We start from the raw sequence: 24,300 nt of genomic DNA, 5'->3' as shown, positions 1-24,300 counted from the left end.
GTTCAACCAGTTAGTTAGAATACATAAAATTTGTATTGATGAAGAGATTAATACGCCAGCGTTAAGTATCTCAATCAAGATTTTACAATAAATAAAATCAATTTAATTACTAAAAGCACAGAGAAAAAAAAAGCTCATCAAGCCTCTCCACAGGGTCGTTAAAGTAACGTTTTCGCTCCATCAGTCAAAATTCTCAGTTCAACTCTGTCAGCTCAACTAATTCATTGAAAATATTCGATAAAAAAATCAATAAACAACATACACGAACACACACACCACGAAAGAACAAAAACAATTTTATAAATATAGTCAGTGTGACTGTTTTGTTTCATTTTAATTACAATAAAATCCGTTATTTATACAAATGTTGTAAAATAATATTTAGGAACGTATATTATATGACTTTGATATGAAACGTTTGCGGAAATGACGTCGATTTCAACATGGCGACGCACACATGCTTCAGTTTGTACATATAACGCTTTGCCGTAACCTTGCAACTGTCACCTGCTGGTTTGCGAAACTGATTAGTATAAGGAACATAACTTGGACGCGTAACTGTGAAAAATGTCACTACTGTCTATAATGGAATGATAAAATAATAGAATGACTCCTCTGACTACTGCGTGCTCATCCGTTAATCGAGGAGTGACGGTTTTGTGTTTCGCTAGCTGTTAAAGATAGTTTGTGTCATTCATGAAACCTTACATTAAAGGATGTGGAACCTAAACTATTTTAAATTCATAGATCAGGGACGTTGGCTGTCTCAAGGGCTTTGTATCAGCTGCGTCGCACGTCTTCGTCAGTGTGACGGCAGTCATAGAAGAGGCTTGTTTCTGTCGAGCAGGAATAAATTATTTCTAACTCAAACACAGTCTGCTTCAAAACCGCCCTGGAGAGTTTTGTTCTTTGGAAGTGATGATTTCGCAGTGGAATCATTGAAACGGCTCCATGTTTCTCGGTAATGATATCCAGTTTGTTATTGCATTAGTGTCTGTGCTAATAAACACACTGCATTATTCATGTGACTAGTTTGCGCTTCATTTTGTAGAGATGACTCAACAGCTGGAGTCATAGGTTCACTTGAGGTGGTGACGCTGTCCAGAGACGCTCCAGTCAGAAAGTATGCAGAGCAGCACAGACTCCCTCTTCACCACTGGCCAGATGTGGACTTGAGTGCGCAGTTTGATGTTGGTGTGGTGGTGTCCTTTGGCTGTTTAATCAAGGAGAACATCATCAACAACATGCCATAGTAAGTAATTAGAATTCAGGGAAAAGCATGACTAATGCAAAGACTGGATGGGTCCTGTACCATTTGTGAATGAAGCTTTTTGAAATGTTTTAACATGCCCTCAAACCATTATAGACCGTAATTTGTTTGTTTTTTGTCTCTCAGCGGGATCCTGAATGTGCACCCTAGTCTGTTGCCACGCTGGCGGGGTCCTGCTCCAATCTTTCACACGATTTTACATGGTGACAGTGTCACAGGAGTGACTATCATGCAGATAAGACCTAAAAGGTCAATTACATTTTAATAGCAGGATCAATATGAAAGTCACATAAAAGATATTTCTGTGTAATTCTCTTTCAATGATCAAGTCTTTTATGGTTTGTATTTTATATTGTAGATTTGATGTGGGCCCCATTCTTCAGCAAGAGCTGTACGAGGTTCCAAAGAACTGCACTGCTGGTGAGCTCGGGGCCACTTTAGCAGTTGTGGGTTCAAAAATGGTAACCTACCCCCTCCTTTTAACATATTTTACACCTGTAATCAAACGTTTCTTGTGTATATCATTTGTAGAAATTCTAACTACTTCTATTATGAACTTTCTCTTCGTCAAAAAAAATCATGAACAAAGTATAAGTTTCCACAATAATATTAAGCAGCACACCTGTTTTCAACATTGATAATAATAATAAATGTTTCTGGAAAATCAAATCCGCATATTAGAAGGATTCCTGAAGGATCATGTGACACTAAAGAGTGGAGTAATGACTGCTTTGCCATCACAGGAATGATAACATTTTCAAAAATATATTAAAATAGAAAAGTCATTTTAAATTGTAATAATATTTCACAATATTACAGTTTTTACTGTATTTTTTATATAAAAAAATGCAGCCTTGGCAAGCAAAAGACACTTTTAAAAATCTTCTTGAACTTTCGACGGTAGTGTACATTGCATTCATGAAATACACTTCCTCTATTCTTGCATTCCCTTAAAAACAAACCCAAGACCTTAGTGTTGCTAGTGCCGTGCTCTACTGTTTGAACTACAGTGGTACTGCACAATATCACAGGAACACTTTGAGCTACAGGAACGATTAATTTATTCATAAATGAATTGTCAATGGATTTGCTTATGCACTACTCATTAACACTTTCTGACATGAAATCAAAAGATTCATTCACTTGAGCTGTTTTAAAACTTCTTCTGTCTCATTTTTAAATCAACAGTTGATGGACACTCTAAAACATCTACCAGAAAGGATAGCAAACAGAAAGGAGCAGCCTAAGGAGGGAGCATCATTTGGTAAGTGTGTTCTTTAGGTAATGACCAAAACACAAGTGTCAGCAAATTCTGAAGAAATTAAGCAATGACGTGAGAAAAATGTAAAAACAGATGAACTACATTTAAAACAACATCTACATTACTGCCTTCAGCCCCTAAAATCAGTTCTAGAATGGCCTGGATAATATGGGAAGAGCACAGCTGTGACTACATTGATCGATTGTTTCGAGCTATTGGATCTCGGGTAGGAATAAAGAGATCATAAGAAATGTACATTTACATCAGTTGAGCTTTAAACAACATTAAACACAGTGTTTGTTTTTCTCAATCAGATTCCTTTGAAAACAATGTGGATGGGCAATCCCATCAAACTTCTGGACTTTGTTGGCAAATGCAGAGTGTCGTTTACAGGTAAACAGAGTTGGTTAGTTAGTGATTTTATGGTATTGGCTGTGTGTGACTGATTGACTTAAGGGCATTTTCACACCTTGATAATGACCCAATGAACCAAGCTGTATCATAGTTCATAATGGGAAATGTGTTACATAAAAAGCAGCAGTGTCTTAATTTTGTGGGTGAACAAATTACTTACAACACATGAAAACCAAAGAGCTTTATCCAAAACACTCTTCCTCTAAAAATGTCACTGTTCTTTTCTGAAACATGTGCATTGCAATCTTAATAATTAATCTTGATGGATGATCCCAGATAGTACCGTTTTATGCACATGTGACTTGCAAAAACAGATTGTGGGTAGACTGTGAAATGTTGCATTCTGAAAGTGTACTGTACCAAGGAAATAATGCAACATTGTAATGTTTTAAGTCCCATTTCGGAACAAAGCAAACATTCTGCAGGTCTGAAAGTGTCCCAATTACGTTTGTCCACTGGAAAAAGTGATCTACCTTTCTTTCATGTTTCTTTGCAGCTGCTCCTTATTTATCTTCAGTGCCAGGGTCTGTCCATTATCAGAAAGAATCCAATACTCTACTCGTCCGCTGCAAGGTATGCACATGGAGTTAAGAAATGTTAACACACACACAAGTCCACTAGCACAGAAGAAAAATGCTGAATAACAATCAAACTGCTAGAGGCCTGCCAATTTGTTGGTGTGGATGTACAATCAGTGTACAGTGAGTTTTTCCCCTTCAGCTATTCCCTTCTTTTTAATCGTCACAGTACTCACTCTGATCTGCTGTCAATCCTCTGCTCTCCAGTTTCTATAGAAAATTAATCTGAAAGGACCACTTTGTCAATATTTTAGTATAACACTGTAATATATTTCAGTTAGTTGCCAAGGCAACAAGTTTTTCATCAAATATTTGAATTTTATTTCAGCCTAATTTCTAAAAAATGATTTTTAACTGTTTTTAGCTTTAGTTTACTAAAACAATGCATTTATCAGATGTACTTTATATATTATGCTGTATTTCATATTTCAGTTCTAAATGGTATCAGTGTTGATATCAGGAGAACAATGTTGTTTTTAACATTTGCTGCACAGTTAACATTATTTAACAGTTCGTGTTCAGTGTAGTTCATGCTGTCTTTTTCGTTACTTTTTTAGGATGGATGGGTTGGATTCAAAGCAGTGAATTTCAAGAAAAGGCTGTCAGCCTCAGATTTCTTTAATGGTTATCTCCATCAGAGCGTGCTGAAGAAATCTCCCTCCACAAGCACCTGTCTGTTCCAGAGTTATAAAGAGTCTCATTTACCTGCAGGACACGACAATAACATGCTACTGCGGAATAACACTTCATTTTGAAACCTGACTTTATCGCAATCGTGAATAATAACATATAATCATATAAACTGTCATGTCATTGAAAACATTTAGTCTGTTTTAAGACAATGTTGTATTTAATAATGGGCTGTATGTTTGCAGATCTCTGCACATTTTGTATAGCCGTGACATGAATGAATGTGAATACAATAAAATTATTTTGGAGATGTTAATTTAAATTGTTCTGTTTGATTTCAGTGACCAGCTACACACGAATTCATGATGATTATTTGTTTTTGAACTAAAATATTACAACGTTTTATAAAAACCTGCTGCCATGTAAGTCCCGCCCTGTCATCGCCTCATTCGTTAATTGCGGCTGTCTGTCTGCAAATCCTGCTCTCTCATTGGCTGGGAGCTTTGTTTATCTTTGCGTCCGATGTAAAGTTCGGTTTCGTTTACAACCTGTCAAATCCGAGGACCGCTGTGAAACAGTCAACACCGCCTCGCAGATCACGTAGTAAGTCATCACTAGAAAATGCCTTATATGTTCGTATTTTTGCATGAAACCAAAGAGCTTTAATATTGCCCAAACTAAGTTTAATTAGCCTCCGTTGTCATTCAGTTCTCATAAAAGCTGAAGAAAAGTGTCTTGTTTACGTTGAGCTAACGAATAGCCGTATTGCTAGCTAGCGAGCCTACACTACCAACTCACGACTTCTCTTAAATATTTATAAATGGAAAGCGGCAAGAAATGAAATGAATTCTGTTTATTCCCCGTTGTACTGTTTATGGCTTCATTAGGCTTGTTTGTGTCGTTCTGTTCGTTTGCTCGTGTTATAATTGTAAAGTCAGTGCAGTGTTCATTTGTATATAGATTTGAAACTGTTACCTAGTAACCTGATACGTAGGTAGTGCTGTCACAGTTACACACGTGTAATACTGTGTTTTTAGACATTAGCCGAACACTCTTTACGTGTAATGTAAAATGTCATAGACCTTGACTTTTTGTTCATAAACTGATCAACATACGTGTCAGCTTTAGTTATCAATAACTGCATAGACAGTATATAACGTGTTCTGTGAGAATACAGCTAATGGATGGCTTATGGCCAAGTTGTGTTAGAGTTCCTCGAGCAATTGAACAGGTGTAAATAGGGGATTTTAAGCGTCTAATACTTCTAATACTTTGTGCAGCAGAAGGATAATCAAGTTAAGTATAGAACCAGCTTTACCCAAAATAACATCTGTGCCAAGAATGGATTCAGACTGTGGTCAAAGGGAAATAACTGAATTGTCTCGATTTATTCTTCTTGTTTAGAGACGAAACAGAATCTATAACCGAAGTAAAGGTCGTTTTATATAATTTAGTGTATATGTTTGTCAGTTAGCTGACGTGAAGGGTTGATTTTTGCAGTGTGGTTGGTTACAGTGGCACAAATGTATTTTCAGTCTCTGAGAACAGAGCTCTGTGGTTAGTTTGGACTGCAGAATTTGCTGACGTGAGGGTATGAGCTGTAACATGAGTGCCAGCATGATAATTAAGCAATATGACACAAGCAGTTGTTTTAAGTTTTCAGAAAAGACTAGTTAGCTCATACATTTCTTTTCTGCCAATGAAAATAGTTTCATGAGAAACCAAAGCGTCAAACTTCTGGTGTCACAAAGTAGTGAAAAACTAAATAAACACACAGATAATAATAAATATTATTAAATAAATTGTTAGGAAATAGACAGATATTAGCACAGACATGATAACCCACATAACTCCACCTGAAGCTGAATCGCAGTTGTGCTGATATTCGAAACAGTCTGAGGGATAGTTCACCCAAAAAATGTAAATTCTTTCTTCAGTTACTCACCATTATGTCGTTCGAAATCCAAAAGACTTTTACTTATCTTCGAAAAACAAATTAAAATTCATAAAGACATAAAAGTAATCCATATGAATTGAGCTGTTTAATCCACGTCTAAAAAACAGTAGCTTTATATAATAAACAGATTAAATTTAGTCTTTTTACTCACATAAAGACAATGAGTGCAGTGCATAACAGCAGCTTACCACTCTGCTCTGGTGAATTGGAAAGCCACAGGAAACATTTTGCTTGAACCACGTTGGTTCTTGTGGAGGCTCAACCATACTTGCATGCCACACAAGTACAAACCACCTTGGCTCTTGCATGTCAAGCACATTTGAGCTAGGACTGAGCAATATTAAAACAATAAGCCCCATTAAACACTGAATTTAGAACAACTAGGCACAATGCATAGATCCATGCATTAGGTCTTAAGATGACAGCAGCTTAATATACTTGTTGCTGTGTGTCCTTAATGTTAATCACAAAGGATAGAAAGAAAATATCACTCACTGCTCTTGACTGAAAATATTTTGTAGTTTTTGTACAAATTACTTTATATTTAATTCATACAGTGAAGAACTCATGTAGTTTTTCGTTGTTACATTTGACATTCAATTTTTGTGGTATTTCTTACTTGAAAGCTACTGTTAAATAGACCTACTGTACTTTAACTATCTAACTATTTAAGGCACTTTTTTGTAATTTGCATCTTTTAGGGAAATGAATTTGGGAAATTAGGGAAGTTAGTTTGTCTGTAGTCACTGTACTGTTTTGTAACTTACAAAATATTTGAAAAAAAAATTGTGAGAAGATTGTGATCTTGAGATTTTTGCAATATCACTCACCCCTAATTTGAGTTTCCTTTTACCTTATTTGATGTGCTTTATGTATGTGCATTGATCAGTGTTTATATGTGAATAAAAGCCTAATTTATTCATCATATATAACCTGTTCATCATATAAAGTGATCAGAAGACTTGTATTAAGCTGCTCAATTCATATGGATTACATTTATGATGTCTTTATGAACTTTCTGAAGCATCAAAGCTTTGGTGGAATGGACTTGCAGTGGAGGGACAGAAATCTTTAAGGTTTCATTAAAAACATCTTCATTTGGGATCGAAGATTAATGAAAGTCTCATGGGTTTTGAATGACATCAGGGTGAATAATTGATGACAGAATCATAATTTTGTGTTTTTTAATTTTGTTTTATTTAGTGTAAATTAATTTTAGTGTAAATTGTACAAGGATACACTAAAACAAACATAAGTCCTTACACAGAGATCACAATTTATGTGTTCACTTATTAAGCATTTTGTTTGTTTTTGTAGGAAAGAAGATGCTTTTTTTCATCCTTCAGTTCACTCTTTGAGGATTTTGTTAAGACACCTGGAGAAAGATCCTCTCTCATATAAACTGAAAAACATCAACCCTAGGAAGAATGAACTTGTGTTATCAGTCCATCACTTTACATCCTTCCCAATAACTATTCACCTGCACTTTGGCAGGCCTCGTTCAGCCTCTCCTCTACCTCTCTAACTCACATTCACACGCTTCGGCAGTGACCCACCGCTGCTCCTGCAGGCTGGGTACGGAGCTGGTCTGGCCGTGTGCCCCTCCAGCTCTGTGTGTTAGTGTGAGATGGCGCGGCAGGAAGCAGAGGGTCGCTGCCGCTGTGGACTGTAATGTCAGAGCCCAGCAGCCCCGGCGAGAGCCAGTGCGGCGCTCCCAGATTCTTCGTGGGCTGCGCGGAGGATGAGAGCGAAGGCCTGGACGACTACACCAGCATGATGACAGACATGGAGCTGTACGAAGACGACCTGGAGGATGACTCGGTATGAATGGTGTGCAGTTTGATTAAGTGTCTGTCTGGTCTAATAGAGGGATTTTGCACAAAGTCCTTCAAAACTTGGAGATTTAGTAGTTAGAGAACAGAAGGTTCTCTAAAACAAAGGTTTTAACAAGCCATTACTCCAGTCTTCAGTGTCACATGATCCTTTAGAAAACATTCTAAAATTTGGTGCTCAAGAAACATTTCTTATTATTAGCAATGTTGAAAACAGTTGTGCTGCTTAATATTTTTTTCTTGGATTCTTTGAAGAATAGAAAGTTTAAAAGAGCAGCATTAATTTAACATAGAAGTCTTTTGTAACATTATAAATGTCTTTACTCTCACTTTTAATCAATTTAATGCATCCTTGCTAAATGAAAGTATTAATTTCCTTAACAATTTTTTTTTACTATTGAATAGTAGTGTAGAACTACTTTATGTTGCTTAGAAGACAACGCTGCCATTACTGTGGCGAAAACGTGGCGAAGTGCTGTGCAACAGTAATGCAGTCATCAAAAGTGCTTCATGGCCATGCAATTACAGAGAGTTAATCAATACACTTGGAATGCCTAAATTTAAAAATATAAACAATGCCTTAGCATAACCTTTTTAATATTTTAGATTTTGATATAATTTAGGGCTGTTTTTGTTGTGCAGTATGTCTCAGGTCGTTCCTGGGATTCTCCAGAAATTTTTGAAAACCCCTGAAGTGTTCTTTTCAACATCTGTACACATAAGTATGGCCACTCATATGCAGTGTTGCTGCTGAGTTTGACATGTTTAGGTAAATACCGATAAGTATTATTTAAATTCTTGCTTTTTTCTCTTGCCTCCAGAGCGTCAGATCGTGGTGGGGATTTGCTGTATGATGAAGAAATCCAAGTCCAAACCCATGACTCAGATCTTGGAGCGTCTTTGCAAGTTTGAGTACATCACAGTGGTCATCTTTCCAGAGGACGTCATACTCAATGAGCCGGTGGAGAAGTGGCCACTCTGTGACTGCCTGATCTCATTTCACTCTAAAGGTTTGTCATGTGCTTGTGTCCTTTTGAGCTGGTTTATTTTGAGCGCGTTTCTCCATCAAAGTCTTAACTGTAAAATAAGTCGATAAAATCAAGAAGCAGCTTTATGGAAGGGATCTTATGTTCATTTAACAAGCTTTCCTGCATCATTAACTAGTCTAATGAGACACAATGAAGGTTCAGTCACACAATGAAGGTACAGGAAACATTTCTGCTATTTTGTGTAATCTGCGGCCTGAATTTTGTCCTCATATGAAGTTCCCAGTCACATGGATTCCTATTGATATGACTGTTTTTTGCCTGTGAAAATATGCCAGACAATGAATTTGTCCTTTGGTGTACAGATATGCCTGATAAGCAGTTTACACATTTATTTACCCGTGTGTTGTGTCTTAGGCAAGTTATTTTTATATTATAATGACCGATTTACCAATATTAATATTTTCTCTTGAATTAGGTTTCCCCTTGGATAAGGCAGTGAGTTACGTAAAACTCCGCAACCCGCTGCTCATCAATGATCTTAATATGCAGTATTACATACAGGATAGGTATTAGCATATTCTTCAACCACAGTTTTGTATATTATATCTCATATTTACATGCATTTCAGCATCCTGTATGATACCCGAATAAGGCCTTTGTGTCAAGTTTTTTAATCGTATTTTAGGAGGGAGGTATATCGTATCCTGCAGGAGGAGGGGATAGATCTGCCACGCTATGCTGTGTTAAACCGCGACCCTGACAAACCTGATGGTCAGTCAAAACTTTTTCAAATATACAAACATTATTTTAGATTTTTTTCCTGATATGTTTTTGTTGTTTAAGTGCTTATTTCCTTGTCATCCAATAGTGAAGTACAAACCTTAATCTTAGCAAAGTGTCCTGCTTTGCCTCTGCTCTGATTTATTTTAGTCTCTGAGTAAATACAGCCCCTCACATAGAGCAATTTCAAGTGTTTTTCAGGCCAAAGATACAAGTATTGCTCTGAGGCCTGTGATGTGACCGTCTGGAATCCAGTGAGCCATTATGTTCTTGGCAGCTATGACAGTTCCCAGAGGACCTGAATAAATTTATCCGGCTCTAAACAAATGACAATCAAAGTGCTATATTTTCCCAGTTATAAATCCACATAATGGTCATATCTCAGATGATGACTGTGTTATCTGCGTATCTGCTCAGATATTGTTTCTCTTGACTGTAATACTGTTTTGATTGGCCTTTCCTTCTTTTTGTTTTGTCATAGAGTGTAACCTGGTTGAGGGAGAAGACCAAGTTGAAGTTAACGGTGAAGTCTTTCTAAAGCCCTTTGTAGAGAAGCCAGTTTCTGCTGAGGACCATAATGTGTACATCTACTACCCAACTTCAGCTGGAGGAGGCAGCCAGCGTCTCTTTAGAAAGGTCTTTTAGCAATGATTTCCTGTTATCTCTGCCATAGAGCTGGAATTGTATCCCTCTCAGTCACACAGGCAGATCATTTGTTGTTGGGAATTGTCGAAACAGACATGCGTTCCCTGTCAGCTATTAAAAATATACAGGATTGGAGAGTTTATCAGTGTATTTAGTCAGTGTTTGGAATACTGCTAACTTAAAGTCTTGTTTTAGCAGTTCATTCATTCATTAAAACATATGATTTAACAACCAGAGTTATAGAGTGCTGCAGGAAAGTCCTAAAACCAGGAAACAGGTTTGCATTTTTGAACTTCCTGTTCCATCGCCCAAAATCAGTAGGTCATTTGAATGCCTGAAATAAAAAGGTCTGTGGCTAAATGGGACTACAGAGGTTGTCTTGGACATTAAAAGTCATCTCCTTATTAGTCCATAACATTTACATCTTCACTTTGTTCATCATCTTCCTAATTATTCTGCTATTGCTACTATAACTCAAACTTTTTCCAACTTATAGATTTTGAAAAAAGTCATGTGGCCATGGTGTAGTTCATTTACATTATATTCTACCTGTAGCGTTTTACTTCTGTTGATTGTATTTTGGCGTCAAAAAATATTCATAAAAGTTTTTTTTGGAAATATTATCTTGATGTGCAAAACATGTACAAACAGCCAATGCTGTGAGTTTGGGGCAGAGCAGTGTTTGTTGGACCAGTAGCAGATAGGGATAGTGTTCATGAAACTTTTTGCAAAATATTCCATTTGGTATCACTAGTTTCACAGCAATTACACTTTGCAGCTTTACATTTGGTTTTTTATCACTGTGTATTTGATTCAGTTACATAAATAAGGGTGGATTTAAACTTTTATTAGTTGTATTAACCTTTTGTCACTGTTTGGGGTCATTTTGACCCCACTGGACTTTTCCTTCATTTTTTAAAAGTGTTACCTTCATCTCAGGGGCATGAAACTCTGTGAGTTTTCCTAAATAATCAAACTAAACATACACAAAAAAACTGGGCTTGATTTGGTTGTTCTAAAGGTGTGTTAAAAAAAATACCATTTAAGGTGTTGAAAATTAATGGGAAAATGAAAAAAATGACTTTTTTAAATTTTGTTTGTCAAAAAAATAAAAGTAAATCCATTATAAATCTGAAAATTTCTACATATAAACCAAGGTCTGGTCCTAGACTATAAATAAAAAGTAGAACGAACTTTCTATCTCATACACACACGCACACACACACACACAAACACACAAATGTGTGTGACTGCAACAGAGAGCATTTTTACAGAAATTGGCAAATAAAATAAACAAAACTGGCATAAATCTAAAAAAAAATTACATTTAAATCAAGGTCTGGTCCTAGAGCATAAACACAAAGTGGAACGAGCTTTCTATCTCATACACACACACACACACACACACACACACAAACACACAAAAACACACACACACGTGACTGCAACAGAGAGCATTTTTATAGAAATTGGCAAATAAAATCAGCTAAACTGGCATAAATCTAAATAAAAATTTACATTTAAATCAAGGTCTGGTCCTAGAGCATAAACACAAAGTGGAACAAACTTTCTATCTCATACACACACACACAAACACACAAATGTATGTGACTGCAACAGAGAGCATTTCTATAGAAATTGGCAAATAAAATCAGCTAAACTGGCATAAATCTAAAAAAAAATTAAATTTAAATCAAGGTCTGGTCCTAGAGCATAAACACAAAGTGGAACGAACTTTCTATCTCATACACACACACACACACACACACAAACAAACACACACAAACACACAAATGTATGTGACTGCAACAGAGAGCATTTTTATAGAAATTGGCAAATAAAAATCAACTAAACTGGCATAAATCTGAAAAATGTCACATATGCAACATGGAACAAGCATGTTCCATAATTGTTGATAAATAATTTTCTGAAATAAATAGTGTGTGATTACAGTCATGTCATAGTGGTGACTTGTAATGTTTCTGCAAATGTATGTATTATAAATTTGCAAAAGCAGATCATTCAAAAATATATCAGACAACAACAACAAACTCTAACTTTGACAAAAATACAGATGTATTTCAAAATGTTTAAATATATATTCACAAAATATATATATCATGAAATTGTGAGGAGAAGTTGAAGCATCAAGAAAAATGAAGTGAAAATGAATGAGTCTCTATGGACCTCTATTGGATACATGTGGTCATTGCACTTTAATTCTTTAACTAGAAGAAAAAAAGATGGCAGTATTCTATCCCTAACACATAGAGCAATGTCCAAAAACTATTTAGATTTAATTAAGATCATCATTTAAGTGATTTTTTCTTTAAAAAATCATATTTCATGTGCCAATTTTTGGCCTAGTTATGTAATTGTGCAGTAAATAGGTAAAAAACTTCAAAATTTCCAAAAAAACACAGCAAAAATGTATAGTTGAGAAGTAAATAAAAAAAATGATATATGGTTTTCCATATTAAAAATGTATATTTCCTTAAGCAATCGCTCTTTAAATGTTTGGGGTCAATCTGACCCCAAACATCTTAAGTGTTATCCTTTTTTAACAGTGATTAAGGGTTTAGTTAGTTGTATGTGTTTGTGTTTGGTGCTATTACCTTAATTGTAATTCTTAATGTTTTAAAGCTTAAATGGTTGTGATGTGTTTATAGTAACTTCCTAGCACTGCCTACAATGAAATGAATTATAGTTTATTAACAAAACTGTGAATACTGTACATAATGCACAATGTTAAGTAAATGATTTGAGTGTGGAGGTGTCTCTGTTTCAGATTGGGAGCAGAAGTAGTGTTTACTCTCCAGAGAGCAGTGTGAGGAAAACTGGCTCCTATATCTATGAAGAGTTTATGCCAACTGATGGCACAGATGTAAAGGTACTAAATAATTTAGCATCTTCTTTAGCCAGGGATTGCATAACCCTGTTTCTCTTGATCTACTGAATAGAGCAAAGTTTTGTTCTGTTTTGTTTAGTTCAATTGTAAATTTGCTATTTTTAGAGGCACAGCAACATTTCTCAGACAGGTTGGTGTCTTAGAATTAGTTCTCATTCATCTTATGCTGTTTCCCTGGAAACTGATGCTATTTGTAAAATGTCTTTGTCCTTTTTTTGTTTACGACTCTCTTTTGAACATAAAATGAAAATGTTATTTTTTCCTTCTGTGCGTGTTTGTTTTGTAACAGGTGTATACAGTAGGGCCAGATTACGCTCACGCAGAGGCTCGTAAGTCCCCTGCTCTCGACGGGAAAGTTGAGCGAGACAGTGAAGGCAAAGAAATCCGCTACCCAGTCATGCTCACTGCCATGGAGAAGCTTGTGGCCCGTAAAGTGTGTCTGGCATTCAAGGTCAGATGGGCTGTTCGTTTCTTGGTTTCTTCAAACAGAAGTACAGAATGAAAATGTTTCTGATAGATTACATTTTCTGGGCTTCAGAGTTTAAGGCATTTTTTCTTACAGCTCAGTTAAACCTGTTAATATTCTCAAAAACGTATTTCACTCTAGCAAACAGTGTGTGGGTTCGACCTTCTCCGAGCCAATGGCCACTCATATGTGTGTGATGTCAATGGATTTAGCTTTGTGAAGAATTCCATGAAGTACTATGATGACTGTGCTAAAATCCTGGGGTAAATCCTAATGATAATCAGAATAAGATTCACAATGTTTGTTATTTAAACAGATTAACATATAGTTAACAAAATGCACAACACGTGATGAGTGTGGCTTGTTCTTTCTCTTAGAAATATTGTGATGAGGGAGCTGGCTCCTCAGTTCCAGATCCCCTGGTCCATACCTACAGAGGCAGAGGACATTCCTATTGTACCCACTACATCAGGGACCATGTACTTATCACATCTTTTACTCTTTAAAGTAGTTTACACTATTCATTAATGGTAGTGAGATTCATCTTCCTTTAAAATAAATGCCAAGTGACCCAATTATGATATTGCATCAGAATGACTTTTTTTGTGGTTCTGTCTGTTAGGATGGAGCTTCGCTGTGTGATTGCTGTGATCCGTCATGGAGATCGTACACCAAAGCAGAAGATGAAGATGGAAGTGCGGAATCCCATGTGTGTTCTTGTCATCTCCTCAATAGACTTAATCACTTAAAGCATGACTAAAGGATCCAGATTGTAACATTTAGTGCTTTTTCCTTTCTTCCAGGTTCTTTGAGCTTTTTGAAAAATATGGTGGGTATAAAATGGGCAAGCTGAAGCTAAAGAAACCCAAACAACTCCAGGTAACAGTTTTATGTATTATAATTCATTTTTTATGTTTTGTTGAATTTAAACCAGGGGCCCATTTCAGAAAGGAGGTTAAGTGAAAACTCTGAATATGTTAACCCTGAAATGAGGGAAACTCTGGGTTTTCCGTTTCAGAATGGGAGGTATGTCAAACTGAGAAAGCAGGGTAAGTCAAGCCCGTTTCTGAAAGGGGGGACTTATCCACCTTTTTCTTGTCGTAAAAATGGGCGCGGCCATTTGTAAATTCCATGGGTGTGGCTTCCGGTCTCATCTGCGTCCAGCTATTTTTAGCTGTACAAAACAGTTTGTTTTGCTGCTTGATATTGAAAGTTGGTGTGTCCTATCATATTGTTATTCTCCTCGTTATTCACCAGTAGTTGCTAATGAACTGGAAGTCTCACCCATAGGCTTACTTCCGCATTGAAGAAAAAGGTAGATACTCAGAGTCCGTTACCATGGTAACTGACACTGTGAACCTAACCTGGTCGGGAGCAGGTTTTCTTCCTTAAACCCAGAGCTTCTTTCGGTTTCCTCCCCCTTTTTAAAGCGCAAGCAATGTTTAAATATTTCATTTATTCATTTACATTTTTACATATACGCATTCAGCAGACGCTTTTATCCAAAGCGACTTACAGTGCATTCAGGCTAACATTGTTTTACCTAACATGTGTTCCCCTGGTAATTGAACCCACTACCGTTGCGCTGCTAACGCAATGCTCTACAATTATTCATGCACGCTGCAAAAATGCTTTTCTTACTAAGCATTTTTTCTTATTTCAAGTAGGGCTGCACAATTAATCTAATTTCTACTTTTAATCTAAGTCCACTTATGTTATTCTGTGTGCTTAAGATGCATTTTTTTCCTTTCTACATGTTATCTTAAGGGTTTTTCCCATTATTTTAATTTTAGTTTTAGTATAACATTAGTATAACATTATAATCAAGTTAAAACTTGAACTCTTGAGTTGACTTACTCTGAGATGGGAAACTGAGTTTTCGTTTTCAGAACAGCTGAAATGATTTAGTTCAATCAACTCTGAGTAGGTTGACTCTGAGTTTAGCACGTGCACCACGACTATGAAAAGTCATGATCAATGGAGCTCCAATATTACGATTCAACATGGCAACAGCTCCCGACAAAAACTTCAGAGTCAATACAAGTTTAATTCTTATCATTGTTATAATATCACAGGTGAAACCTGGCAGAACAGTAGGTTATTGAACTAATAGGCTATTCATGTTCATGGTATCCCACTCTTTTTAACCAATGTATCTACATGACTCTTCCAGTCATTTGTTATTTACTGGCTAAGGTAGTTTGATTTATGTATATTCATTATAAAAGTGCCTATGGTGTTTTAGAGTTTATTATTTACATGAATGTTCCAGTTTTGTTTTTCTGATTGGAGTTTTTGATTGTTCTGTGTTGTGTTTTGTTGTGTGTGTTGACTTACACTGAGATTGGAAACTCTTGAGGTTTCGGTTTCAGAACAGCTCAACAGAGTTAGTTCAATCCACTCTGAGTAGGTTGACTGAGTTTAGCACAAATAAATAAGAAATACCTCAATATTTTAGTGTTTTAGTTAATTTAATACCTGTTTTGTCTTGTTTGGCATCACTTTAAGTCATTTCGAGGCCTTTTTGCAAGTTTGCTGAGGCCGCATAGTGAGCCAGTCATTTAAATGTTGAATTTATTGTTAAAAACTCTGGTGCTACTCCATATCTGTGCTGTGCTGTTTCCACAGGAAGTTCTGGACATTACCAGGACACTTTTGGCAGACATAGGACAGCATACTGACTGTGAAATAGAGGAGAAGTCGTCCAAGCTTGAACAACTTAAGACTGTTCTAGAAATGTACGTTAATGTAAGACGTCAACTGGGCCATGCCAACTGGCACACCTCCTTTCAGTCTTGTGACATGACATATTTTCCAAAGAAATAGATACATCATGTCTCATTTACATTTTTACTGGTTAAGGTTTTATCTGAAACAATACATTAATTGCCATAACAAATCTTTACATGCTTGCTTACAGAAAAACAACAAAAATACAATAATGTTTCTAGTGTGTCAAAGGAGACATCTGTAACATGTCTTAAAGGAGATTCAGTTGATGGATGTTATATATGAACACTATGTTCAGTGATATTTCCAACATGCAGTATTTTTAGATTGTCAGTAGTAAGATTCGTCCTGTGACACAATGAAATCGCAGTGTCCCCTTTCACAACCTTGTCAAGCATCACTCTTTTTGAAATAGTGAAGATGCGCTGGATGGATTTCAGAGCAGCTGATCTGGCATGTCCTTGTGGCTATATGTTAATATAGACATCAGAAAAAAACAGTGAGGTGGAGAGTAAACTTCCTGAAGGATATGGCCTTTTTAAACTCTGGTCTCTATCTTTTTTTTCAGGTATGGCCATTTCTCTGGAATCAATAGGAAAGTGCAGCTAACATACCTTCCTCATGGACAACCCAAAACATCCAGTGAGGAGGAAGGTATAAGCATTGCTGATTGGGAAACGTGTCCCTTTTAGCTTCAATCATATCGTGCATGATGGTGCCGCTGTGTGTGTTGTGTGCAGATACTCGTAAGGAGGGCCCCTCCATACTGCTGGTGCTGAAGTGGGGAGGAGAGCTGACTCCAGCTGGCAGAGTTCAGGCAGAAGAACTCGGCAGGGCTTTTCGCTGCATGTATCCTGGAGGTCAAGGTAGACTGTCTCCTGTCTGTTAGTCTTTTAAGATTATGGACACACACATTCGTCACTGGTTGTTTCCTATTTCACACATTAGTGGACTCAGAAATTCATGATGAAGGACATCTAGAGATCACAAATCTCATGTTTTAAACTCCTCCTTAGACCATTCTAATACAACAGCTCTTGTAAACATTACACCTAAAAGTGATTGATTAAAGGGATACCTCACCCCAAAATGAAAATTTTGTCATTAATCACTTACCCCCATGTCGTTCCAAACCCGTAAAAGCTTTGTTCGCTTCAGTGCAACCCAGTGCCTATTGAGCAGTCTTCATATTATTCACTTCCCTCTTTCTTTGTTTGTTCTTGGTTATAATTTCTGCCTCTTCTTTTCTGTGCAGAATTTAAAATATATGTTGTTCATATGTCTGTATTGTCTTCTGATACATTTGTGTAAAGATCAGACTTACATTTTAGCTGTTGTTCACCGATAAACTCTGGCTCTTCCTTATCTCGCAAATTTTATTTGAGGTCATGTTTTACTTACCGATTAGTTTTGTGACTGAAGTTGCCAAATTCAAACTGAACACAGGGGTGAATGAGATTTAAGAACAAATTATACCCATTTGCAGTTGTTATGATTACATTTACAGTCTTTGGACTTGTTAACCTTTTGGACATGTTAACTTGGACATGTTCACCTAACGTATATCGGTTTGTTCCACCCTGCTCCTACTGACACCTTCTTGCAGAGTTTTGTTCCAGCTCCAACACCCACGCTTCTTACTGTCAAGTAAGACCTTGATTAGGTTTGGAGCTAAACCCAGCAAGACAGTGGGTTTCCAGGAACAGGGTTGATTGCCTCAGTTTTATAGTTTTATACGGTTATTTAGTCTCATCAAGTGTTCATCTGTGAGTCTTGTGTTCTTGTCCACTTGTAGGGGATTATGCTGGCTTTCCAGGCTGCGGCCTGCTCAGGCTCCACAGCACCTACCGGCACGACCTCAAGATCTATGCCTCTGATGAGGGCAGAGTGCAAATGACTGCTGCTGCCTTTGCAAAGGTCTTTAGCCACAACCAATATAGGATGTCTAAGGTTTGAAGATATTAAGTTATCACAGAATGTTATGTCGGTGTTGGTTGTCTGGTTGTCAGGGTCTCTTGGCACTGGAAGGGGAACTGACACCAATCCTGGTCCAGATGGTAAAGAGTGCAAATATGAACGGCCTGCTGGATAACGATATCGAATCCCTCAGTGGCTGTCAGCAGAGGGTTAAGGCTAGACTTCATGAGATCATGCAGAAAGACGAAATCTTCACAGAAGAAGACTTTGACAGGGTAAATCGAAGCATCAGACAGCTTTTGAACTAAGGGTGTATTTCAGCCCTATGCTGACTTTATATGAGAACACATCTGTGTCCACTTCACCCCTTTTATTTCTCCAGCTGGCTCCAACATGCAGTAGCTCTCTGGTGAACTCTATGAAGGCTGTGGAGAATCCAGTTAGTATGTGTGATCAAGTCTACACCCTTGTCCAGAGCCTCACCTCACAGATCCGCAAAAGACTTGAAGACCCCAAATCAGCAGGTGATTGCTCTGTGCTCACGTCAAAAAAGAGAGAGAGAAAAACACTCTTTAAAAGGCCAAAACAATCTGAGTAAATTAGTTGGTGTTGCCTCTCTCAGATTTACAGCTGTACCACAGTGAGACACTGGAGATGATGCTGCAGCGCTGGTCTAAGTTGGAAAGGGACTTCCGCATGAAGAGCGGCCGCTATGACATCAGCAAGATTCCTGACATTTACGACTGTGTTAAGTATGATGTGCAGCACAACAGCTCTCTGGGCCTAGAGGACACATTGGAACTCTTCAAGCTCTCTCGAGCACTAGCCAACGTTGTCATACCACAGGTGAGGAAATGTGGGGAAATTCAGAAACGTGAACTCATACAAAACTCGTACAGGTTTCTTAGAATACTGATATTTCTCCAGCTATATTGGCTAGCACTAGCTATTACTTTCTTTTGGGGGGGGGGGGGCTGGGGGCGTTCAGTTTAAATATTTTTTCACATATAACCCAGCCCTTGGACACCACAACAAAAAGTTAAATCTAGAAATGAATTTAATTTATTTAAACTCTTTTTTTCCAACTACATTTTACCAATTCCAAACCACATTAATCTTATTAACTACTATTAATTTTGTATTTTATTATTTATGAGTGATATATAATTATACATGAAGGCTAGAAGTGAAAAACGCCTTATTATCAGGTGTGCAGAATTATTAGGCAGGTTTTCTTTTACAGATAAGGGAGCCAAAAAAGCGATTTAACTCAGATTGAAAAGTCAAAAACTATCAAATGCCTATTTGAAATATTCAAAACTAATGCAATACAGAAATTGCAAGGTTAAGGCATGACCACTGGACAGCAAAATGCTCATTGGGTCAGCAGGGTTAGAAAAAAAAACAGGTGGAGAAGAAAAGACAGTTAACTGCAAAATGATTAATAATTAGTGTATACCATCAGGAACAATTTAGTCTCCAGCGCCACATTTTTCCAGAACTGCAACCTACATGGAGTCTCCAGAAGTGCAAGCTGTCAGGTTCTCAGAGACTTTGCTTGGGTAAAGAATCCTAAAAATTCTCCCATACTTAATAAGAATCAAAAGCTGAAATGTTGTGAAATACATGAAGACTGATTGTTTTTATAGGCTTTATAGACAAATAAGTTGATAGTGACTCTTGAAGGACCAGCACCACATCCTCTTTCTACCAGTGTCTGAAGAATTTATCTTCCGGAATCTGGCAGTAAGTTTTGGGAGCTCATTTTTAGCCAATCTCTGCAAGACAGACTTTTCAGGATAGGATGCATTAAAAAGGAACTCCCAGACCTTACTATTATATATCACTCAGAAATGATTAAATACAAAATTAATAGTAGTTATTAAGATTGGCGTGGTATGGAATTGGTAAAATGTACTTGGAAAAAAATATGATCAGAATATCAACGTGCCTAATAATTATGCATGCACTGTATGTTGACTCTTATCGACTAATAATCTGTGTTATTGTAGTATCATTGATATACTATAGTTTTTGTTAATATTTTAAAGTAGATTTTATTTTAATATTTTCTGTTGTCATTTTAATTTTAGTTAAAGTTTTAGTAATTTTTGGTGTTTTTGTCATTTTTATTATTTTAAAAAAATATATTTATATACATTTCATGAAGTTTTAGTTATTTTAGTACTTCAACTGCACTACAACTGTCCTTCAAACTACTTTTTTAGGAGTACGGCATTAATAAGGTGGAGAAGTTGGATATTGCATATGCTTACTGTCTGCCTTTAGTGAAGAAGATTCAGCTTGACCTTCAGAGGACACATGAGGACGAGTCTGTAAACAAGCTGCATCCACTGTGAGATGCTCTGTCTTTTCACTCTTGTCTCTTTCATTCTTTCATTTGCTCTCTCCTATTGAGCATGAAAGCTCACACTTGTCCATCTCTTTGTGTCACAGATATTCACGTGGAGTGCTGTCACCAGGCAGGCATGTCCGAACTCGGCTGTATTTCACGAGTGAGAGTCATGTCCACTCCCTGCTTAGCATCTTCCGTTATGGTGGCCTATTGGATGTAAGCATCATAGCACTTTTGAAATTAATATATTTTAAATGTAATAAATTCCAACTTCATCATTACAGGCTTGTAAATACAACTATATTTAAATACATGACATACAAGTTTCAACAAAAAATGACATTAAAGTATATTTTAGTTTAACATAAATGCTTGTCAGTACGTTCAGCAGTACACTTTAACTAAAGACGGGGTGTCCAAACTCGGTCCTGAAGGGCCATTACCCTGCAGAGTTTAGCTCCAACTTCCCTTAACATACAGTACCGAACCGTGAATTTTGTGAACCGTTACACCCCTAGAAATGACATATGTTGATGTACTTAAGTCCTACTTAAGTGGGCTAAAAAAATTAGCATTTTTTCATTTAATATGAATTTGAACTGTAATCCATTTTAATTTAATTGCATTTACCATTCAGTTTGCACATGAGTATATTATTTCCATAGAAGTACTCTTTTTAAATGTACGGCATGCTAATGTTAACTTCTTTTTCACAAGAGTAAATAAGTATGGAAACTAGAGCAGAAGTACAAATGCCAAAAATGTAAAAGAGAGAACAAAAACACATTTTAAGCAATTGTCTTTCACTGTGGTTTCAGTTAAGTGTTAAAGGATGCATGTGATGTTTCAGGAGGTGAAGGACCAGCAGTGGAAGAGGGCCATGGATTATCTGAGTGAAGTGACTGAGCTCAACTACATGACCCAGATCGTTATTATGCTCTATGAAGACAACAATAAGGTACATCCAGCCCTCACTGTTCATTCAGCTCCTTTGAGGCACAGAAAAAACATAAGTGAACTGTAATAACTGAGCTTCCCAATGTTTTATGGTTGACTGGGGACTGTGCAGTTTCAACAGAGTACTTCAAAGAAATGTGACAATTGTGTTATTGTGTTAACTCAGGACCCATCCTCTGAAGAGCGCTTCCATGTGGAACTGCATTTCAGCCCTGGGGTCAAAGTATCTGAGGAGGAGAGCGCTCCAATGGGCTTTGGCTTCCGACCAGCCTCTGCTGAAGTATACAAACTTTCCTTTGTTCTGTGTTCTCATCATGTATTGCATTAGATTTTTATTCAGCTCATAATATCTGGGTTTATTTGCTGATATTTTCATGTCTATGCTTGTGTGTGTTCACACAGAATGATCAGAAGCAAACAGACCCTGGTAGTTTGGAAAATCTTGTGCGAGATGAGCCTGACCGCGCTTTGCCCCTTTCAGAGACCATGAGCACACAGAGGAAATCCCCTCTGATCCGGAATCGCAAGACTGGCTCCATGGAGGTATCACACTCAGCCACTTACTATGCCAACCATTGTACAGTGTGCTTTAAAAATACTTTTCTAAATCTCTGCGGTGTCAAACTGACAGAATCAGGCTGGGTTTTATGTACTATGATTTAAAAGTGCTTCATTTGTGTGTGTGCACAGGTCCTGTCAGAAAGCTCGTCCTCTAAAGGGGGCAGCTATCGCCTCTTCCCCTCCTGCTCACGTCAGTCTCCAGAGATGAAGCAGAGCGGATTAGGTTGGTATCATGTGTCTGTCCCTCATTCAGCCTCAACAACTGCTGTTTATCTCTTCCCCGTGACAGGAGCTCACCCTCTGTATCCAAAGCAACACTATATTGCATGATGGATGTAAAATCCATTAGCTCACTGCTTTCATTGGCGTTACCAAGGAAATTGGTGGATACACATTTTGGATCCAGACAGAGATGGACTTTGTTGTATGGGAGTGGGATGCTGTTTATTTTTAGACAACTTGAAGGGATCATTCTGTGTTTCTGCTCTATTTAAAACTAGTGCTGTGATCTCTGATGACAGTTTAGTTAGTCTTTACGCAAAGCTGTTACCTATGAAAGAAAGTGCCATGATTTTACTGCTGTTTTAAAACTTGAAAGCTTTGCATGGAAAAAAACACATTTGACAACGGTGTAAATGAGCAAATAATCCTGCATGAAGTCAAGACGTATTTTATACCTAACTATCTGTAGATTTGAAATGATTAATTTGTGTAATCATATAGTAACTATCAATGACATGTGAACGCTGATGTTCACTAATACTTGTATACTCAGCATACTCATCTGCCAATTCACTATATTTGTTTAGTTGTTGTATAGTTGTTGCTGTTTTTTTTGGTCATAATTGTTTCTTATAGATGTAAAGTATCTCCCTGGCAAGAATATTGCTTCTGTCTTTTGTTAATTAGATTTAGCTCTACTAGCCTCTATCACTGATGTCCCCAAACTGTAATGGTTTTGGTGTGAGTCATATATTATGAGTTTATAATCCTCTCACTCCCTCTGCAGTAACTGCTGTGTTTTGATTAATAAGTGCATGTGGTTGTAGTGCACACTAATTCCATGATCTAACCCCCTCTGCAGGCTCTCAGTGCGCTGGTCTCTTCAGCACCACCGTCCTGGGGGGCTCCTCTAGTGCCCCCAACCTTCAGGACTACGCACGCACACACCGCAAAAAATTCTCCTCGGGCAGTTTGACCTATAAAGACGGTATGTGCTCAGTTCAGCTCCTTTTCTAATAGAGATAATAGAGTTTAGAAGGTAGAAACTAAAGTTGAAGGGCACTTCCTGTAAATGTGGGTAATGTAGGAGTTTAGGATTAAGTTGCATCAGGTCCTGATGCTGTATCACACGTCTCGCTGTCATATTCATATTTCACGTCTGTTTCATTTTCATGGTCTTGAATGTGTGGTGTCCAGAAGCTCATGGAGTCTACAGTGCATTCATTGTCTTTCAGAAATTATGTCTTTTTGTCATTTGTCATATTTTGTGAGCAGTGTTTTATTTTTGACATCATTTAATTGGAAACATATGTTTGTGTACCACTGCAGGAATCCAAAAAGTTTGAATCAAAAACATGGTAAAAATGTAGATTTTGTGAACAGCAAACTGAATATAAACTCTTGCCTTCCACTACATAAAAGAAGTTTGTGCTACATGATCATATTTTACAATTTGATCTCAGATACACCACCATTCAAAAGTTTGAGGTCTGTAAGAAGTCTCTTATGCGCAAAAATTCAGTAAAAACTGTAATATTTTAAAATGTTACATGAAATGTTAACAACAGCTTTCTATAAATTATATTTTTTTTATGGACTAGAATGTATTTCAAAAGTTAATGTATTCATTTTTAGCAGTCTTCAGTGTCACATGATCCTTTTTATAAAAATAATTCTAATATACTGATTTGGTTCTTAAGAAATATTCCTTATTACTATCAATGTTGAAAACAGTTGTGCTGCGTAATATTTTTGTGGAAACCTTGCTAATTTTTTTTTTCAGGATTTGAAGAATAGAAAGATCAAAAGAACATAATGAATATGCGA

At 37.0% G+C, this 24,300-nt stretch overlaps 2 protein-coding genes across 2 annotated transcripts in view; both read left to right on the top strand.

Annotated features, from left to right (window-relative positions):
* Positions 1-417: 417 nt before the first annotated feature.
* On the top strand, positions 418-4,469 carry LOC109096552 (methionyl-tRNA formyltransferase, mitochondrial-like). The gene is made up of 9 exons (XM_042728246.1): positions 418-961; positions 1,052-1,252; positions 1,397-1,519; positions 1,629-1,731; positions 2,459-2,534; positions 2,666-2,757; positions 2,846-2,924; positions 3,442-3,518; positions 4,081-4,469. The coding sequence occupies exons 1-9, from the start codon at positions 717-719 to the stop codon at positions 4,276-4,278; spliced, it is 1,194 nt and encodes a 397-aa protein (XP_042584180.1). The 5' UTR covers positions 418-716; the 3' UTR covers positions 4,279-4,469.
* A 160-nt stretch (positions 4,470-4,629) lies between these two features.
* LOC109096549 (inositol hexakisphosphate and diphosphoinositol-pentakisphosphate kinase 1-like) overlaps positions 4,630-24,300 on the top strand; it is a 30,682-nt gene continuing 11,011 nt past the window's right edge. Inside the window, exons 1-26 of the mRNA XM_042728245.1 lie at positions 4,630-4,756; positions 7,428-7,931; positions 8,757-8,952; positions 9,407-9,497; positions 9,617-9,702; positions 10,193-10,347; positions 13,145-13,246; positions 13,554-13,715; positions 13,872-13,993; positions 14,108-14,209; positions 14,353-14,439; positions 14,534-14,609; positions 16,359-16,468; positions 17,029-17,114; positions 17,201-17,326; positions 18,256-18,377; positions 18,470-18,652; positions 18,760-18,901; positions 19,000-19,223; positions 20,606-20,733; positions 20,835-20,949; positions 21,584-21,691; positions 21,857-21,970; positions 22,093-22,233; positions 22,381-22,474; positions 23,336-23,461. Of these exons, the coding sequence (XP_042584179.1) occupies positions 7,782-7,931; positions 8,757-8,952; positions 9,407-9,497; positions 9,617-9,702; positions 10,193-10,347; positions 13,145-13,246; positions 13,554-13,715; positions 13,872-13,993; positions 14,108-14,209; positions 14,353-14,439; positions 14,534-14,609; positions 16,359-16,468; positions 17,029-17,114; positions 17,201-17,326; positions 18,256-18,377; positions 18,470-18,652; positions 18,760-18,901; positions 19,000-19,223; positions 20,606-20,733; positions 20,835-20,949; positions 21,584-21,691; positions 21,857-21,970; positions 22,093-22,233; positions 22,381-22,474; positions 23,336-23,461 (3,148 nt within the window). The 5' untranslated portion in view covers positions 4,630-4,756; positions 7,428-7,781. The remainder of the gene's footprint in view (positions 4,757-7,427; positions 7,932-8,756; positions 8,953-9,406; positions 9,498-9,616; positions 9,703-10,192; positions 10,348-13,144; positions 13,247-13,553; positions 13,716-13,871; positions 13,994-14,107; positions 14,210-14,352; positions 14,440-14,533; positions 14,610-16,358; positions 16,469-17,028; positions 17,115-17,200; positions 17,327-18,255; positions 18,378-18,469; positions 18,653-18,759; positions 18,902-18,999; positions 19,224-20,605; positions 20,734-20,834; positions 20,950-21,583; positions 21,692-21,856; positions 21,971-22,092; positions 22,234-22,380; positions 22,475-23,335; positions 23,462-24,300) is intronic.

The sequence above is a fragment of the Cyprinus carpio genome, chromosome B7, assembly GCF_018340385.1.
Source record: "Cyprinus carpio isolate SPL01 chromosome B7, ASM1834038v1, whole genome shotgun sequence".
NCBI lineage: Eukaryota > Metazoa > Chordata > Actinopteri > Cypriniformes > Cyprinidae > Cyprinus > Cyprinus carpio.
This window is presented reverse-complemented; position numbering and strand designations above follow the sequence as displayed.

Excerpts from the sequence above, each read along its gene's own strand:
- LOC109096552 (XM_042728246.1), top strand. The coding sequence starts at position 717 with ATGTGGAACCTAAACTATTTTAAATTCATAGATCAGGGACGTTGGCTG. Across the intron at positions 962-1,051 it reads AAACGGCTCCATGTTTCTCG|AGATGACTCAACAGCTGGAG; the intron begins GTAATGATATCC and ends TTCATTTTGTAG. Across the intron at positions 1,253-1,396 it reads ATCATCAACAACATGCCATA|CGGGATCCTGAATGTGCACC; the intron begins GTAAGTAATTAG and ends TTTGTCTCTCAG.